Here is an 18,581-nt window from a genome sequence, read left to right as displayed (position 1 = left end):
TTCCTTTCCCAGAATGTTGAATAGAAAAAAGACAAAAATTGGCAAAAAAAGAGCATTAAATATCTGTTAGTCATAGGAGAAAAGTTCAACAATCACTGCTTTTGTCAAAATTTTCAGGTTTTGAGAGATGATTTCTTTTACAGATCATCTGAACTGGAAAATAAATGTATAGGTATAAAGCTTTTAGGGCTTTCAATTCATGTCCTTCATCCACTTCTTAAGTTTAGGAATTTTGAAGGAGAGAGGTCAATAGTCTGTTTTTCGTAATTATAAAAGCCCCTTCAAGCTCTTTAGACAACTGAAACGATGGTCCCTCCCAGGTGACAGTCTTGCCCACACAGATGTAAAACGTGTTCATGAAAGAAGGTATTTTATATTACCATGTTACAAAATAATATCTATGACCTTCACAAAGAAGGTAAGGTAGTTTGGAAGATTAAAGTAACAGCAACACATGCAAATTTTCATTATGTGCTTCACACAAAGCTGTAATACCACAGATACTGCAGTCAAAAGTTGGAAATATGTCAAGTAACTGAAATTATATTATTCTTCCAAGTACGAGAAACTGAATTTTTATCTGTGCTGTCTTCTATAATTGCATAAATAGCAACTTCCTTTTTCATTCATCATCCAACACATGTGATTTAAGTTTTACCTCAATCATGGTTTGCTCCAAACGGACCATGAAGTAATTCATTAAAACAAATAGATGTTCTCGTAACAATGGAATCTCTAGCCTAGCTTAGGGATGCACTGCTAAGCACCACGGCATCAAAGGGGGGGAATCTCTCACACATAGCTTTTGCTATCTAAAAGTCAGATATGCGTCTTATTTTATCATCTAGGTTGTCTTTCCCAATGTCAAAAGATTGCTATATCCCGATGAGAATTCACCACACCTATAACAAAGCCTTTTTTAGGGCAGGATGGACTACGATCTCACAACATCCTTCTCTCTCAACCACCTAGTGAAGAAGCCTGCGTGACTTTAAGCACCTCCTAGACTATGACTTCAATATGAGACAAAAATGACTGCACTGGATGAGAAATAAGCAAAATTAGTTAAACAGCTTCACATCACAGAGCATGGCACTACCAGACAGAAACTTCTGCTTAGATAATGGTTTGCAAAGACTCATTATGGGCAAGAAATAGCCTCAAAACATTGATGGGTCTTCTGAGGCAACGGGGTTCTCTTGATATGTATCCATGTATGTATTCATACCTCAGAACCTCATTTTCAAAATCTTACAAGTGAAGGAGCATTAGGAGTCCTCGCCCTGACACAGGCCTTCTGGAACTGCTGGCATAGAAACATCTCGCAAATTCCATGTCTAAGGTTTGACATCTCAGCTATGTCAAAATTGCAGTGGGAAATAATCTGAAGAAACACTTGTTAGAAAAAAACATTTTTGTAATGATTTTTTAAAACATGGCTTGGCACCGCTTAAACTGACTTTCAGTATAAAGTAAAATTCTGACCTCATTAAAAAGGGGAAAACCTGAGCTTCAAAAGTACTATAATGTCTAGCTAATCGTGATTGGATCAGATAAAGCTCCTGCTTAAGGACATTAAGTTCATTTCTGATTATCTTTTATCTTCTACCAACCTGAAATGTGCTATCCAGACTATCTAGCAGAAAACAAAATTCTTCAAAGAGAGATAAGTTCTCTGAACAAGGCACAGTTGTTACTTGGGCATCAGTGACAAGACGTGCAAGTGGATGCTTCACATGCACCCTGCAGTTGGAAAGTCACTGATTCTCTTCCACTGTTATAATCACGCAGCTTCCAGAACTTTCCATCCTTTAAAACAGTCTCATGGCATGGCATCAGCCATCTCTCCCCCCCACCAAAGTCCTGCTCAAAGCTGTAGCTCTGGACTGCAGCTCAAAGCTGTAGCTCAAAGCTGTAGCTCTGGACTGTTCCTTGGGTTTTTTGAACAATTCTGCCATGCCATGTAGTGAATCTGTGGTTCAGGTTAAACAATGTGGAGGTGAAATCAGACAATGCCAAAAAATTCTATCTAAAGACATAACAAAAGCAATGGAAATAAAAACCAAATACCCTTTTAAGCATCAACTTCAGAACTGGGTTTCAGGTTTCTCCATTAAACTGACGTCTGAGAGCACTAGAAGTCTATGAAATTTCCAGGGGTTTTCAATGCAGTTCTTTGGAACAAACAGCAGAATAATTGATTATTCAGCCTCCTGCTCTACTCATAACCCTTCAGTCCCCTCCTTTCAGTCAGCTTCTAGACATACACATATTAAAAAAATAAAATAAAATAAAAAAGCTTTGACTGTTAGCTCTTTACAAAGGGTTATGTAAAGCCATCAGCAAAACTGTTGCTGATCCCACGAGCAGCAGCATCAGATCTCAGTGGCAAAAACCTGGCACAGTGACAAACCTTCCACTGACTTCTGGGAATGTGAATCTCTATGGCTATGAATTTGACCTTATGCCTATGCTACATAAAACAATTCTGCTAATAAAAACCAGGGTGATTCATCTGCCTTTATCAAGCATCAAAGGCTACGTCTACGATACATAGACAACGTGGACCAGCAGGAGAAAAAAGGCTGGTGCTGAGGACCTAAGGTCCACATCATGCACCTTTCAAGAGGTTTTTATTTCCCTCTAGCCTAGTCCTGTGGGTCGAATGCCTACCGGACTGCGCTTCTTTCTGCAGCACGTCTTCCAGTTCCGTTTCATTTGAAAGGAATCCAGACCGTGAGCTCTGGGACTGCTGCACAATGCATACAGCACGTGGGGACAATTAGGAGATGCATTTCCAAAGCTCACTCCTGATTTGACCTAACACACTAATGCAGATGCATCCAAAGGGCTTAGAACACGTTCCTGCATTAAAACCTCTAAAATTAAGGAGTACCAAGGTCATGAAGAGGTTTACCTCCCTCTCAGTTAATAGGACTCACAACCTTCAACGCGCTTCACACACGTGCAGCAACCTACAGTGAAGATGAGTTTTACAGCAGCAGACACTGTGTTTCTGATTCCAAATATGTTCATTTCCCACCTGCTTGACCTTGTTATCTTCAGGATTTTTATTCAATTAGCCCTCCACATTTAGAAAGCTTTTCTACGTAGCTGAATATTTTATTTTCAGAAGAGTTTGTCAATCTTTACTGCCTGTTCTACTGACAAGGGTCTTCTTTTCCTTGACAACTTTGCACAGTACACATCATTGCATTAAAAAGATCATCTGATGTCTCATACACTTGTGATAAACTGGGCTTCTTGCCCTCTTCACTTGGGCTCTCCCTCCCCTTTCCCAGCTCTATAATAGTCAAAAGGATTTACTTCTCTTCTAAAAAATAATATATAAATAAATACATTGTGAGTCACAAACATTAAATACTTAATTTGAACCGGCAGAAAGACCAGCTACCGGAATTCTACAGTGGTCTGTTAGCTCATATGTCTCTGCATGTGCATATTGAAGGAAACAGCAGAAATAATACCTTACAGTTTGATGAACAACATATGACACACAACCTCTAGACTCGCAAAAAAGGGCTACAAACTTAGGAAAATACCTGCCATATAGAATTCTGCCCTCTCCAAGGAAAAAAAACCTACTTTCACTGATACAGAACCATCATCATTAAGGCTTGATATATAAATAAATTGGATTAAAGAAGAAAATGATCACTAAGGACTTAACCAAAGTTTGGGTGATAAAAAGGGACATTTTCTGAGTACATGTTGGATGTCAAAACAGAAAGGATGATACTGTGCCATCTGCTTTTAGGCAGAATCCTCCCTTGATTTCAACTATAAGCTTTGCTTATAGTTGGCACCACAATGGCTTATAATCATTTAACCATGTTTCTTTCTGGAGCAAAATATAACATCACTCTCCATTTCATCATGCACAAAGGAGGAACCTATGAACCTAATTTAAACCGGAAAGAGAGAAGAAAGAGAGGGAAAAAAAGGCATATTTGATTCTCACAGTCTACAGAATTATCTCAATGCAAGCTGCAGATAGGAACGTTATCTCTGAAAATCACAAGAAGCAATCATATTGTCAGAATAAGCAAATAAAGACTGTGCTTTCAACAGGCACAACAGCAAAGTAATACCAAGTTTGAAAATATGCCTTAGTTTCAAAAAAATGAGTGAAATTGTTGTAAGTATCGGTCTCACGATAAAGTAATGCATACGCCTACTAGATAACCAATAATTTCCATTTCTGCAAATCAGATTCTTCACCCTACAAACAGCCCATACTAAACTTAATGCTCCACTGACACTGCCTATTGTTTCTTCCACTTAAAGATACTAAAATAAAATAAAAATTAAAAATAAAATATTTAAAAATAAAATTAAATTAAAATAAAAATTCCCCTAAAATAAAAGGGAAACAACCTAACCTAAAAGATGCCACAAGCATTATATTTAGCCCTTTTCACTGAAAACTCACCTTAGTTTCTCACTACGTGAGTGCTTGGGAGAGAAAATCTTTTTAACATTTCAGACTGCTGCATTTTGCCTTTTTGCAGAGCTCTTCAACCATCCCTACTCAACTGTCACACGTTCCTAACTCAGTGGGGATGGTCTGCCTGTTCTAAATTACTCTCACCAACCAGCTACTTCTGCTGCTTCCCTGGGGACTGCACCCAAGGTGAGGATCAAGCAAGCAACACTCAGCATCCACATGTGCAAGGTCCGAGCCGGACAGGACGAAGCAGACAGTAACCGCTCCTGTTTTAGTGCACTTGGCATTTGCCTTCTGCAAGCTGCCTTTGAGAAGATCACCAGCACAGGTACGTTTGAATACGCCACCTTCTTCCTAATGCCAATGAGCCTCTTCACGTACCTGAAATCTGCCTCACTTAAAGAACTACAGGCATAAGCAATACGTCTAGTATGTAATGGTCTGTTTTCTCCAAAGAAATATGCCGGGGTCCTTTATCACCGGACAACGCTACGGAACTAGTGACTGTTAAAGCCACCTCTCCTGTGCTTAGCTGCTGATACCCCAGAGAACCTCAGCTGTAGTTTTAAGTACCTTCTGGTGCTGTTTGAGCTTTTGCAAGCGTATACTTTTACAGCTGTGTTAACATCTATGCAAAAGAACTGAACAAAATGAGGGAAAAAATGCCGGGACTGCAGGGAGGAAAGAAAAGGCAGAGTAAAATTAGGGAGCAAAATTGAGATGGGGAGGGATGGATTTGAGAAAGAAGTTTAAAGAAAAATGTTGACCAGATAAAGGGATGTGTCCAGCTTGTGATGGAGCACATGGCCACACCTTTGTATCTTCTAATACCCGATCATGTTTTCCTAGTGACATCCCCATCACTTTCTTTTGAAAGCTTATGCATAAGTGAAAGAAATGCAGAGGAGAGGTGCACAAGGCAGGCTCTCATTAGCTGTAAACATCAGTGAGAACACAGAATTTCAAGTATCTGAGACTGAAATCTTTCCATGGCCAAAGAATCAAAACACGTGTGTCTGACAGCCACGTCTACACAGACTAAACGGCCAGGGAAAGAGGAACCTTCTAATGAAACGTATTAGCAGTCACTACAATTATATGAGGCATGAAGATGGCCCAGAATGGAAAAACTAAATTCTAAGTGCAAGTATCCTGCCATTCATTTTTGCTCTTTCTCACTGGATTTAAGGGAAATATGCTGTGTTTCCAGGCAATGTAGGACAAAGACGTTTTGGTTTTTAAACTTTATCTTGTGCACACTACATCTGAATGTTATCACCTCTCCTAATCACTTCTGATGTCTGATAGTGCCCCTTTAACCTTTGTTACTCAATTACTGAACAAGTTATCTCATTGTTACTCTCTTTTGAAGGAAGAGTTGTGCCTCTTTTCATGCTGATAAGAGACACATAAATATTCGCTCCCAGCAAACATTTAATAGTAAAGTGTCTTGAGCAAACTACCAGAGTCTAAAGGTAGGAAGCTGTGGTTAACTTCTCTGCTATCTTAACCCCTTACTCAATCCACCAAAACACACAGACACAGAAGATGGATGCTCTTTTTCACAAATGAAGCAGAAATAATTGTTCTCTAAAAGAATGGACTTTATAACATGCTTTATAACACAGCAAATAAATCAAATGATTGGAAGTGAAATACCTACCCATTTTCTGGGCCGGCCTCTGGGTCGCTTTTCACCAGTGGCTTCTGCTTTCTGTAAAGGGAAAAGAAACACAACATATTTTATACCTCAGCATTATTTAACAGCCTTGGTAACTAGGAACTCCTTTCCTGTAACATTATCCATAATTATATCTCTTGGGTGGCACCAAGCCCCCCTCCCGCTCTGTGGGTTTTCTGGTGGAATGTGTTTACCTTGGTTTTTCTGATGTTTCCTAGCCAGTGTGGCCAGGGGATGCCTCGCCTGCGCCCAAGGGTGCCCCCAGCCCCGATGCACACTGTGCCCAGGGGCACAGGGGACCGTGCCCACGCACACCCTGGTACAGCCCGGGGTGCCCAGCCACGGGGCATGCAGGCTGTGGACGGGGGGGACAGAGCAGCTTGGGAACCCGAGAACCCCCAGTAACATCAAATCTAGTCTTTCCTGGGCTGTCAAAAACTACCTGTAGATACTAAATGAAAAATACGGACTGCTTCAAGCCTGAACAAAGCAGTTCATAGCAGCCACAATTTCTTCTTTTAGTCTCATGATGCTCATGCATGAAATGGATTTGGACAGGCTATGACCACGAACGTGTGTGTGTTCACACTGGGAGATAACTTCTCTACTTCACGTGAAGTTCTCCAGGTAAAAATGCATCCCTAAGCTGTAAGCAAACCTTTCACTGGTCCAAAACACACCTTCCCTTTTCAGGTTTAAGGAAACAGCATGGAAGGTGCCCTAGAAGTGACAGCTGTATTTATGTAAGCCCAGCAGTTGGTTCTGGAGCTCAATATAAAGGAAATACGGGTTCTCTTAACAGACTCTTCCACTAGTTCACTGCGTGACACTGTGAATACTACTACTTATGCGCTACACTAAAATACTTACAGGCTTTAAAATGAAAATTGCAGGTTATTTTCTCTAGATAGGCTCTGCCCATCCATACACCTCATCAGGTAAATAATCCTGCCCCACTGAGGGTGATGAGGATTTTGCCATCAGCTTTAGTGAGAGCTGGACTTTTGCTGCATACAAGTCCCTGAGAATGAAGGCTTTTAGTACACATTCAGTAAATGTGCTTCCACAATTCCATGAATTGCTTTTTTTCCAGTTAACTGTATGTGTATTTGATTTGCCCTTAGAAATCAACTGTGTCATTAAATAAATCACTTGCTGGTCAATCTCTGTAACATATACTGTAACCTAATGCTGTGTAAAGCGGATCCTCTAAAAGAGAACTTGAGCTGAGGAAGTAGTGGAGGAATCTCTACAAAAAACCTGCCCTGCGAGTTAAATGCAATTACTTTGAAATAAATATCTCACCAAGAAGAAAGCTGTGAAAAATAAAATTCACCCTCCTAAAGGGCAAAATTATCACTCAGACTTGTTAAAAGAGTAAACTTGCTCTTTAATCGTTTATACCAGCGTTACATGTAAGGTGAAACCCTCTTATGAGAATACTTGTTAAAGTGCATTTACTATATAGTGTAGCTGTCTATTTCAGAGTTTTGCTTCCTTTTAAAGCATTCATTTCTTTATACCTTATAACCTGAAGGATGCAAAAAAAGATGTGGCTTAGTTTTGACAAGCTGTAGCCCCCTGCATTTACGTTTATTTCGTGAAACACTGGGCATAAATCTTAAAAGAAAATATTGGTTAAAATTGTTCTTAACAAATCAACACCTGACATGTTATCAGAGCACAAATGCCATTTATTTTCTTCTGTATTTAACACATCTGAAGGAAAGACCCTTTTGCAAAGGTCTATGAAAAAAAAATTAACTTTTTGGAAACGAAAACTACTTGGGTCTCACAATTAAAGTTCCTACAAACCTGACACAAATTGTAAGTTTAACTACAGCGTATAATCTAGTTTGATGGGAAAGAGAACATGAGAGATTTCTTTGAATAACTAATCTTTGCTTCCTGCCATAAACTGTCACGCAGCGTGGCCGCTTGCCATAAGCAATGCTGTGCTTTACCCCCGAGGAAGGTCCATGTCAGAAGTGGCTAGTGTTCCTGCTGGCTAGTTTGGATATCAGTTTGTCAAGTGCTTGGGGACCTTTCAGATTGAAAGGCACTATACTCCTGCTGTATATGATTTCCACCTCATGTTAGAAGAAAAACATTTCCATAGTTCTTATCAAAACCAAATCTTTCCCAGAGGTGAGCTGAGCAAACAGCGGGGCATGCCAGAGATGGTGTTTTGGTACAGAGCGATTCTGTAAGTAAATAGGAAGGTTTCCACAGACTAAACTGCAGAAAATGAACAACAAGAACCTCCAAAAGTGGGATGTTTTTATCTCCATGCCAAGGGAAGAGAAAGACAAAACACTTCTGGAACAACCAAAAGGAGTAGTGGCAGTCCAGTGGTGATAAAGACATGAAGTTTAGGAAAATATTCCACCTCTTTTCCTCTGGATTTTTTTTACTTTGCATTTTGCAAACACAGCCTGTATTTTCTCCAACAGCACAAGACTGTCTTTTAATTGAAGCACTTGAGAAAGGTTTTATTGCATATCAGACCAATAATGCAATGTTTCTCCATATAATTTTCAAGTAATTAATAAGAAAAGGAACACGTAAGTGCCAAAGCATTGCCTTTCCCCTAAAACAGGTATTTGCATAATCAGAAACATGCTGGTCTGTTGGCTCTTTGCTTTAATTGAAGTGTTGCCTCTGAAGCTAGGACCAAATCCAGAGAGAGCCCCAAGCCACCCAGAGGTAACACGGATTCTCATCGGGGCAGCAAGATGCACGTGTTCCCAGCCACCCTGCACGCAGCTGGTACCTGCTTTGTCAGGAAGGAAGCTGCTGCCTTCATCCTCCAAAGCATTTTTTGAAATTGAGATGTGTTTGGTCAGGGTTTTCTTAACATTTGGTGCTACACTGTGAGGCATGATCTTGCTCTATACAGCTAAGACACGGAATCGCCAAACTTAAAGGAGGGTCGGGTATGTTATCAAACACAAGTTTATATTTCATGAAAAATTATGAAATTTCTTATAACCAATAATACGAATACATCACTTTTGCTATGTCACATTTTAGGACCAGAACTAGATTTACTCGCTTTTAAGTGCATGATCTATACAGGAAATGTTCTTTTTTTGTCCCAGGTGAGAAAGATGGCCATTCCAGTCATTGCCTTCTGGAAGACAGCTAACAGTCCCCAGGCAGATTTGCAATTCACCTAAGCCCTTTAGCACAGGGCCATCAAACCCTGCTTGCAACCGTAGGACTTGACTGCCCATCATCTCTGCCTCCTTGTTGCATAAATGTGCTGTGCCCAGACAGAAACTGAGGCTGTACTACTGAAAGCAATTAACAAGACAAGTATGAATAATTGAATGGCTATAAAGTGCTCTTTGGGCATCTATCTATTGTCAAGGAAGACCTCAAATGCAACAGAATCCAAATTCAGAGAACTCTATCCACTTTGCAAAATGATCTGCTGGAGACCTCAGATAAAACGTGTCAGAGCTGTAAGACAGGTGAAATACCCGAGAGTTCTCGGGACGACAATCACTGTTGTCAAACCATGTCAAAAGACCTTGCTCAGGAACGTGTCTTTCCCCCAAAACAAAGTTATTTTGTTAAAAAAAACCCTCTTAAAAGAAACTTAGGCATTGGCTAGATACAAAAATATGACACTTCCCATGTCCTGTTTTACCCATTTTAATCCTAAACAGGAGCCAGTCTTCTCCTGCTTCTCCCATCTTGCTCAAAACGCCTGATTTTGAGGTCTCTTATTTTTTAGGTATAATAACCATGCCATGATCACTTGATAAATCTGATCTTGTTTTCCCTTTAAGCCTGTAATGACTGGTGTTGGTGAGAATGAATGAAGCATGGAGAAGCCAAATAGATTTTCATGAACCAATTTAGGGCAGAGTCCTGGTCACATGCGCTTTTTTTTTTTACCTTTGGACTGCTTAACTCAGGGACATGCCTTTCTACATACCAAACTCTGGCCATGTAATGTAGAGAGAGTAGTAAGTGTAGTCACACACAGTACCACAAGTTCTGGTTTTCAGAGGACGATATTTCAAGATCTGGAGGTATTTTCCGTGAATTTCACTACATCAATAACTACAACAAAACTCAAAATATTTTAACTCAAGGTGAATTTTACGGAAGAGCATTTACTTTCGCATATTCCTGGGATATCCCTTGACATTTTCTTTCGAGACAAACACATAGGAGCTACTACTCCTTCTTTTTTTAACCTCACAATTGTGTTTCCTCCTTCCAAACAGGAGCGTATTTATGCCTATACAGTATTTTTGTCAAGCCCAACTACAGGAGCTAAACAAAGCAAAGCCCTTGAATACTTAAGGGAAATGCGATGGGCTGGGAACACAGATGAGCCTAACAAATAAAACTCAACCACAGAACACCCAGGAAACTAAAAAGGAACATCCCTACTAGGGTCTTCCCGCAAAACTAGTCAGTCTTTAGAAAAAAAAGAAAATCTTCACTTTTTTGCTAATTTTTTACAAATATTTTAAATGAATAACAGAATGACTTGTTTAAAGACGCAAACTTCAATAACAGCCTGATTGTAGGGACTCAAGTACAAGGTGATTAAGAGTCTTTTTGTGTCTATCTCTTCTCATCTGCTAACATGTTGTGGTCCTTCTGTTTGTGAAAATTAAACAACTGAGAAATGGTTTGCTTTTCTGTAAAATGCAGTTTACCTTTTGTGTGCAGTTTATAACAAGTTACGCATGTGTGATATGCAAGGCTTTTAAAAAAATGCGTATTACCTAAAATTAGAGTAATTGCCACATTATTAGCTGTCCAATTGGTCTTGCAACATTCTGTATGCATTGTCAAGTTTCACATTGCTAATTTCCTAACAAGCACAGTTTGTTTTCAGATGCCCCAAGGCCAGTTTACTAAGACCAAACACAAGCTCTGAAAGCTTAAAAAAAAAAAAAAAAAAAAAATCCCATGAACCAAGAAATTTTAAATACACAACACAACCATGATTCCAGGGTAAATTGTCCCTCAACTGATTTAAGGGTATTTCCTTTTTGAAGTATAACAAAACAAAGTCCCAGTTCTGGAGTATTTTTAACTCGCTGCCAGTTTGTGCAATACATTTTTAATTGTGATGTGTAATGGTTTGCAAGAGAACACCCAATCAATTAATCATGAGTGCCTTCTCATGGCTGCTCGGTGGGTTCTCCTGGCCGACGTTTATCTTACATGTTGTGAACACTCTAATACATTTCAATGAGCTCCCTTTGAAAAACACAGGCCACACACTATTCTTTAGAAATTCCAGCAATTTCCAGTTGCATGTATAGCACCCAGGTTCACATGTGGAGGGGCTTCAGCTAAGTTAGCCAGCTCTCTTTCTGAGAGTTGAGACAGACTGTAGAAAGCCTTAAATAAATACATGTACGCATATGTATGTGTAAATATGTTTACCACAAAATCAAACATATAGCTCCCTCTTTTAAGAGGTGATACCCTCACCACCAAATGAAGCTTTCTTACAGTGCCAAAACCTTTCCATTCATATTACTGTTAGAAAAACTATTGAAATTAATATTACATAAAAAGATACTTTGAGATGCCTGGTGAGAAGGTGAAGCATTTTAGAGAGGGTTAATTATCAATCTGGAAAAAGAGCTAAAATATTTATTTGAAATGTGATCTCAGTGACTTTCTTCTAGTAAGGCTTTATAAGTGTTTTATGTTTTAGAGGATTTATCAACCCTTTATATATTTTATCTATAAACCTAGAAACAAATAAGACTTGTAATTGCATACCCCTCAAAGATTTTTTTTTAATGATAAAAAAGACCTGTGGTCTTTGGTCAATTTTTTATATTATCAACACCCGAAAGGATTTGCTTTAATTAGAGCAGTAACTTGATGCATTCTGAAAATCAAAACGTTACAATGAAATTGCTCAGTTCGTAAATTAGATTAAAAAAACCAACCATATGCACCAGAATCATCTGGAAAGCTCTTGATTTTATATACCTACCTATATATGAATGTTTTTAAGTTATTTTCCATTTATACTGATTTTCAAATCACTCAATATAAATGAAATAATGTTAATATTTCTTTTAGAAATATCTTTTTAAAACACGTTTCTATGAATTACTTAAAATTTAATCTTATTACAAATATTTCTCCTAGGAAAGCCAATACTCCTAAGAGTAATATTTAAAATACTAAAGCTCACATTTGGACTTGCTCGACTAATAAAAAACTGCTCTCTCCCTTTTGAAGAGTGAAATTTAAACTATTTTAAAGTGAATCTGAGAAACATTTTTACTATATAAAGAAAAAAAATCAACATTTTAAGCTCACTAGGTCGCAGAGTGGCTTTGATATATTTTAAATACTTAACCTGTAAAGCATTTTTTACTAATTCATGAACTTATTGACAGAATATACTGCTTTTTTCCAGCTCAGAAAGTAAAAAACAATTTTAAATTTAAAGAGAGTTGGACAACGTCCCTCAAGTCAATGTTGAAAACACTTATAACGGAACAGACATGAAACCATAGTCACCCCCTAATAATTTAATATTTATCGGTATTTGCTATAGTAATTTATAACACTGAAAACTATCAAACTTAATACAGTCAGTACCATAGGCATATTGAAAAATGAACCATAATTAGATGAGGCCACAAATACCTTCCACACACATTTTGTCACAGATCTACTTAAAAGATACTGATACACTTAAGCACTGCAGTTCACTACCAGATTTTGTAAGCTTTTGTTTCCAATTTAGTACCTGTAAATTAGTGCTAACTGCTGTGTAACCATCAACATAAACAAAACTCCCGTATTTATTTTCAAGCCTATACACAACTATTTGCCTTCACTAAAATAATTCATACAGAAACATATTATTTGCCTTGATAGCACAGTTTTCTCAGGCTGAGTTTTGCCCAATTCAAATAAAATTAAGTCACGTTTTCACGTTGTATTTGCTATGTAAAGTCCATGCACTAAATGCAATGAGTTCAGTGAGCTTTCCCTCTAGCTAAATGCAATCAGAACCACCAGAATAAAAGTTTGCTCCCATCACCAAGCAGAAGTAGTGGTTCAGAAGACTAATAGCTCTTCAAGTAAAAGTCTCTTTGAAACTGATTCCTAACCAAGATATAGTAGGCTTTTACTGTAACTCACAGTTTACTTTACCATCACATTTTAAAGCTGTAAATTTCAATATATGCACTTATTTCCATCAACACATAATTGGATTTACTTCTAATTAACCTATGTTTGACAAAACACTTAGCTTTAATATACAGATTTGGTCTGTAGTAATAACGACTGTAAGTGGGCAAGAAATTAATCTTCCTCTTTCAAAAATCTTAATCGAGAAAATAACATCCTTAATATTGATTTCCTTACTAGATGCAGATTTCAGTAAATACATCAAATACATTATGTTATTTCACTAATCTGTACGCTATTCAAAAAGCAAGCTGCCCTTACAGGTTCTGTGTCTAGGCTCTTCATGCAGCATGTGAATTCTAATCTTAAAAATGCAAAATACATGCTTTATGTAGCTTCCATTATTAAAAGGGTCCCAACCCCTCAGTTCATACAGCCTAAATGACTGGATTTTTTGCTACCAATTGATGAAAAAACAGCATTAGGAACTCTCTCTCTTTAATAATCTCACCTTCTGAGCTGCTTTAGAGGGACTCTTGTTTTTGCTTCCTTTGGGTCTTCCTCTTGGTCTTTTAGGAGATGGTTCACCAGTTGGTTCCTAAATGGAAAACATGCTATTGTGGCAAGAGGCTACAACTACCCCAGAAGATCTGAAGGACAAACTATAACTGAGAAGTTACTTAAAACATACGAATTAACAGTATAAATAAATAACACAATATTTAAAATGCAGCATGAAAAATTACTTTACTTTACTGGAGGTAAATTACTTTTCTTTACTCGAGGTAAAGAAAAAATATATTTTGCACAATGAAAGAGTTTAACTTCCCTTGTAATTGCATAAAAAAACTTTGAAAAGTTTGCATATTCTAGCACGTAAGTTGTAGCAGAAAACACATTTTTAAAAGAAGATGGCTATGATTTCCCTCATGTAAGAATGATTATTCAAAAAATAATACAGTTAGTTACCCATTTCACTTCAATTGCATTTCATTCCAGCAAGATACAATTATCATATGCAGTTTCTAGCACAGACTTTTGGGGGAAAAAAAGTTAACTACTGGAAAACTGGAAAGTAAGCTTAGACTATTTTCTCTCCCAAGGGCACGAATATTTGGGAGGGATTTTTTTCTGTTGTTCTGCAGTCGGCATTATATTCACACCTATTCTAAACACAATTGATTTGTATTAAAATGCAAATGTAAAAGTTTCTTCAAACGGAGCATTAGCAAGCCAAAAAACCTCGACGAAGGAAAATACCCGAAACAAAAAACCACCTCTGAAATGACTCGACAGGAACACTGATTATTTTAGCAATTTTCTTAACTAGCTCCTCTGCCTGACAGTAAATAACCAGTCCTTAAAAAAGGGTATGAATTACTAAGAGTTCAGAGTCCAAATATTTATTCAGTGAATCATAAATGCTATAAAACTCTTCTAGTCTTAAATATGATACATTTCATTCAGATTATAGGATGTGGCAAAAATAATTAAACGCAGTTTGTTAACTTAAACCAGCTTTAAACCCTTCAGCTTTTTAATTCCCGGGTAGGTTAAGGGGAGGCTGGAGAGGGGACTGCCTCACTGCTCCAGCTCTCGGTGCCGAGCCTCGCAGGCACTGCACATCTGGGCTGAACACGTTTAAGGAGACGCACTTTTCTTTCTCTTCCATACATTCAAACGCTATGGGGGGGGGGGGGGGGGGGGAAGGAAACCCCGGCGCAAGCTCGCAAGGCTGATGCCGGCTGCTGGGGCTGGGCGAGGGCAGCCCGGAGGCGCGGGGGGCTGAGCGGGACGGGGGCAGAGCCCCGAGCCGCGCCGGCGAAGGAAGTGTCACTGAGGGCAGAGCGGGAAAGCCAGGGGCTCGGCTTTTATGCCTCTCCAAAAAGTACTTTCTGTGCAATTCGCAGGAGCACATCGCTGGGGGGGGCGGGGAGCAAAGCAGCCGGGTTCCCCCCCGCTCGGGGCTCTGCTGTTCAGCTCCCTCCGTGGTTTCGGAGCCCCTCGCAGGCTCTCGTGGCAGTGGGCTGATGCTAAATGAATGGAGTAAACATTTTTAAAGCCCGCGGAAGCTCGCTTTAAAACGAGCTCCATCGGCAGCCCAGCTTCCCGGTCGTGACTTCCGAGGGAGGCACGGGAAGGGCTGCGAACAACCCCGCGCTGCCCCCGCCAAGCCGCGGGCTGCACTGCCTGCATCCGCGGGCAAAATCCCCCCTCGGCGGCGCCGGCGGAGGGGCTGCAAAGCGCGGGGGCTGCGGGGCCGCCTCGCCCGGCGGCTCGGCATTTCCAGGCGATGCGACAATGGCACTTCGGAAGAGGAAGGGGGGGTGTGGGGTGTGGAAATAATGCACGCATCTAGCAACCTTAGCGCGGCTTCGGGTCTTGCAAGTCAAAAATAGGAGCCCAGCGCGTCCCTTTCGGGGCCCGGGAGGAGGCTGCGGGTGCGGGTGGGAGGGAGCCCGGCTCCGCTCCCCGCGCCCAGACCCGGGAACAGTCCCCCTCGCCTCGACCTGCCTGGGAAAGCGCCGGAGCGAAGGCAAAAGGTGTTGCAAATGCAGGGCAAGCCCCCTCCGGCTACCTCCCCCACCTCCATCGGCAACGGGGGCACCTCTCTGCACACGATGACGGGGGTGAGGGAGGAGGTGGGGAAGGGGGGGACGCCAGGAAAAAAAAGAAAAAAAAAAAAAAAAGAAAAGCGAAAAAACCCATGCGGCTTTCTAGACACCCTCCTCTCCCCCAACCCCAGGATCTAGGGGCAGTCAGGGGCTGGGCTGGTCAAGATCGGAGGCAGCAGCAGCCCCCGGTGGGACCCGACACACGCACACACGCACACACACACACGCACGCACACAGATTGAGACATTGCAAGGGCTGCGAGAGGAGGGAGACAGGAGAGCCCCGTTCCCTGCTCCTCGCTTTCGCAATTTCAAAATCAGCTCGAAATGACCCAGCGAGCGCTGGTTGGTCGGAGCCGCGCTGCTCCATGTTCCCCATTTACATTGAAAAGCCCCAGCTCGCTCCCTGCACAATAGTGAAAGTCCCGAGGCGGCTGTGCGGCGCAGCCACACGCAGGCAGCACCCCGCCGCTCCCGGGCTCCGGGGTCCCCCCGCCGGGGCGCCCGGCGGAGCCCCTCGCCACGGCTCTGCACCACCTCGCCGGGAAGCAGCACACAACAAAGCCCCCCGCCCCGTCTCCAGGACTCCTTCACTCGCAGCATAATACGTACATGTACATGCCTATAATACTATAGATCTGCGGCTCTACGTATCTATACGATACTGACTTGTGGTTGCTTCCTGGGTCTGCCTCGTCCTCTCTTCTGAGGCTCTGCGGTTGCAGGTTGCTCCTGGGCAGCAGTGGAAGGCTGACCGGGTCCCTCACCTTGTGCACTCATCGTGACTTCTGCTGCTCAGCCTTAAACCAGTCTCTCCAAAGCACCTTGGAAGGGGGGGGAATCAAAACGAGCTCTTGCTGCTTTTGCTGCTCGCTGCCACCACCACACCGGACGTCCTGGTGCTGCCAAAAAGGAGAAGAGAAGGGGAGGAGGAGGAGGAGGAGGTGATGGTGGTAGTGGTGCTGGTGGTGGTGGGAGAGGAGGGGGAATGAATCTCTCTTACAATTTAGGAATGGTTAGTAACATGAAGCAATTCAAAAGAGGGGAGGTAAAAAAAAAAAAAAGAAGAAGACGAAAAAGCAGAGTAAATTGCAACCCTGGAAATGCAAGGAGAGAGGGAATACTCCGAGGGTAGTCGGAGCGAACCAAGAAGGGGAAAAAATCCTACAAATTGAAAGCAAGTGGTGGCTATCGCGCTTAGATCGGATCAGGACAAATTAAGATAAGACACACTGAAAATGGACTGAGAACACTGCACAAGCTTGCCAGAAGCATGCACCCTGGGAAGACGGGGATTTCGGCAGCAGCGGGAGCAGCGGGCAAAAAGAGCGATCATTTAAAAAATAATAATAATAAAACGATTTGGGAGATTGGGAAGAAAAAAAAGGGGGGGGGGGCGGTCCTGGGTTCGTGTCTGTGATGCGAGCTGCTGGGACTGGAAATATTATTATGCGAGTCCTGCCCACGGACTAAACTAGGATGAGGGGTTTTTTTTTTTAAAAAAAAAAAAGGAAAAGAAAAGAAAAACCACCTTTACCCGTGGGTGGAAAAACCAGGAGGGGGCTGTGCAGAAAAAAAAAAAAAAAAAAAGAGGAGGAGGCAGAGCGAAAAACCGAAAAACCCAGCGATCGGGGGCTGGCGGCCGGCCAGATAAAACACGAGCAGCACGGCAGCCGGGGCAGCGGCGGCAGAGCACGCCGCCGCCGCCTCACGTGTCCCGCACCGGCCCGGCCCCGCCGCCGCGGCAGGTTTAAAGGGCCAGGCCGGGGTCCCGGCGCCCCGGTCCGCGCCCCCCGGCTGCCCCCGCGCAGGGCCGCGGCGGGGGGGGGGCAGGGGCTCGGGCTCGCCACCCCCACGCAGGCCCCGCGGCCGGCTGCGCGGGGCTGCGCCGGGCTGCGCGGGCGCGGTGCCGCCCCGCCGCCGCTGCACGTGGGCGCCGCGCCGCCGAGCGGAACAAAGGCGGCCGGGCCGGGGCCGCCCCGGGGCCGGGCCCGCCGGGCGCCACCCGCGCTCCGGCCGCGGGCGCGGGCAGCCGCCGGGAGCGCGGCCCCTCCGCCGCCGGGAGCGCGGCCCCTCCGCCGCCGGTGCGGTCGCCGGGGAGGCGCTGCCGTTGCGGCCGCGGGGCCGCGCCGGCGGCACAGGCTGCGGCGGGCTGGGCGCCTCCAGGGACGGCAGCCGCCGGGGTGAGATGCGGGTGGTGTGACCCGACAGCGGGTCGGAGCTTTCCTGCCGCGACGGTGACGGGCACGGGGAGCGACCTCTCCTGAAGAGCCCTGCCCCGACGTTGTTCCCGTGAGCACGGCTGGGCTGCGGTCCGCAAGTCTTCCCAAACCCCTTAAGCAGGGTGTCCCGCACAGCCTTCTCCCTCCTTCGGTGTTTGGTCGTCTCCCGTGCAAGCCACGGTTAGGCGGCCCTTCGCTGCGGCGCAAGGAGGTCGCCACAAAGGCCGGGGAGGACCCCGGTGTCTGTAACGCTTACGCCTGGGCTCCATGTGCGACTCCGGCGCCGATTTCCCCCCGTCCCACACCTCCCTCAAGGTCCTGGACTTCGGCTGGGAGAGAGCCACCCCTGTAACTGTCTCCTCGCATCCTTCCTCCCCTGCTCAGGGGTGGACAAACACAAGAGAGCCCGTGGAAGGAACTAAAAAGTTACGTTATCATACATAATGCTGAAG

At 43.0% G+C, this 18,581-nt stretch overlaps 1 protein-coding gene across 3 annotated transcripts in view; it reads right to left on the bottom strand.

Moving 5' to 3' along the window:
- The window catches only part of HMGA2 (high mobility group AT-hook 2), a 123,421-nt gene extending 106,107 nt beyond the window's left edge, over positions 1-17,314 (bottom strand). For 2 of the 3 annotated variants that reach the window (XR_012042767.1, XM_072863104.1), the window contains exons 1-3: positions 16,577-17,302; positions 13,804-13,890; positions 6,132-6,182 (exon numbers count right to left, since the gene is read on the bottom strand). Coding sequence is in view for 2 of the 3 variants with exons in the window: in XM_072863104.1 (XP_072719205.1) it covers positions 6,132-6,182; positions 13,804-13,890; positions 16,577-16,687 (249 nt within the window). In the remaining variant the exon portion in view is untranslated. Of the gene's footprint in view, positions 1-6,131; positions 6,183-13,803; positions 13,891-16,576 lie in introns of all 3 variants that reach the window. The other variant, XM_072863097.1, reaches the window with a different exon arrangement.
- Positions 17,315-18,581: the final 1,267 nt, after the last annotated feature.

This window comes from Ciconia boyciana, chromosome 1 (assembly GCF_034638445.1).
Source record: "Ciconia boyciana chromosome 1, ASM3463844v1, whole genome shotgun sequence".
Classification (NCBI taxonomy): domain Eukaryota; kingdom Metazoa; phylum Chordata; class Aves; order Ciconiiformes; family Ciconiidae; genus Ciconia; species Ciconia boyciana.
Note: the sequence above shows the minus strand (reverse complement) of the source record. Positions and strands in the feature narration are given on the sequence as shown.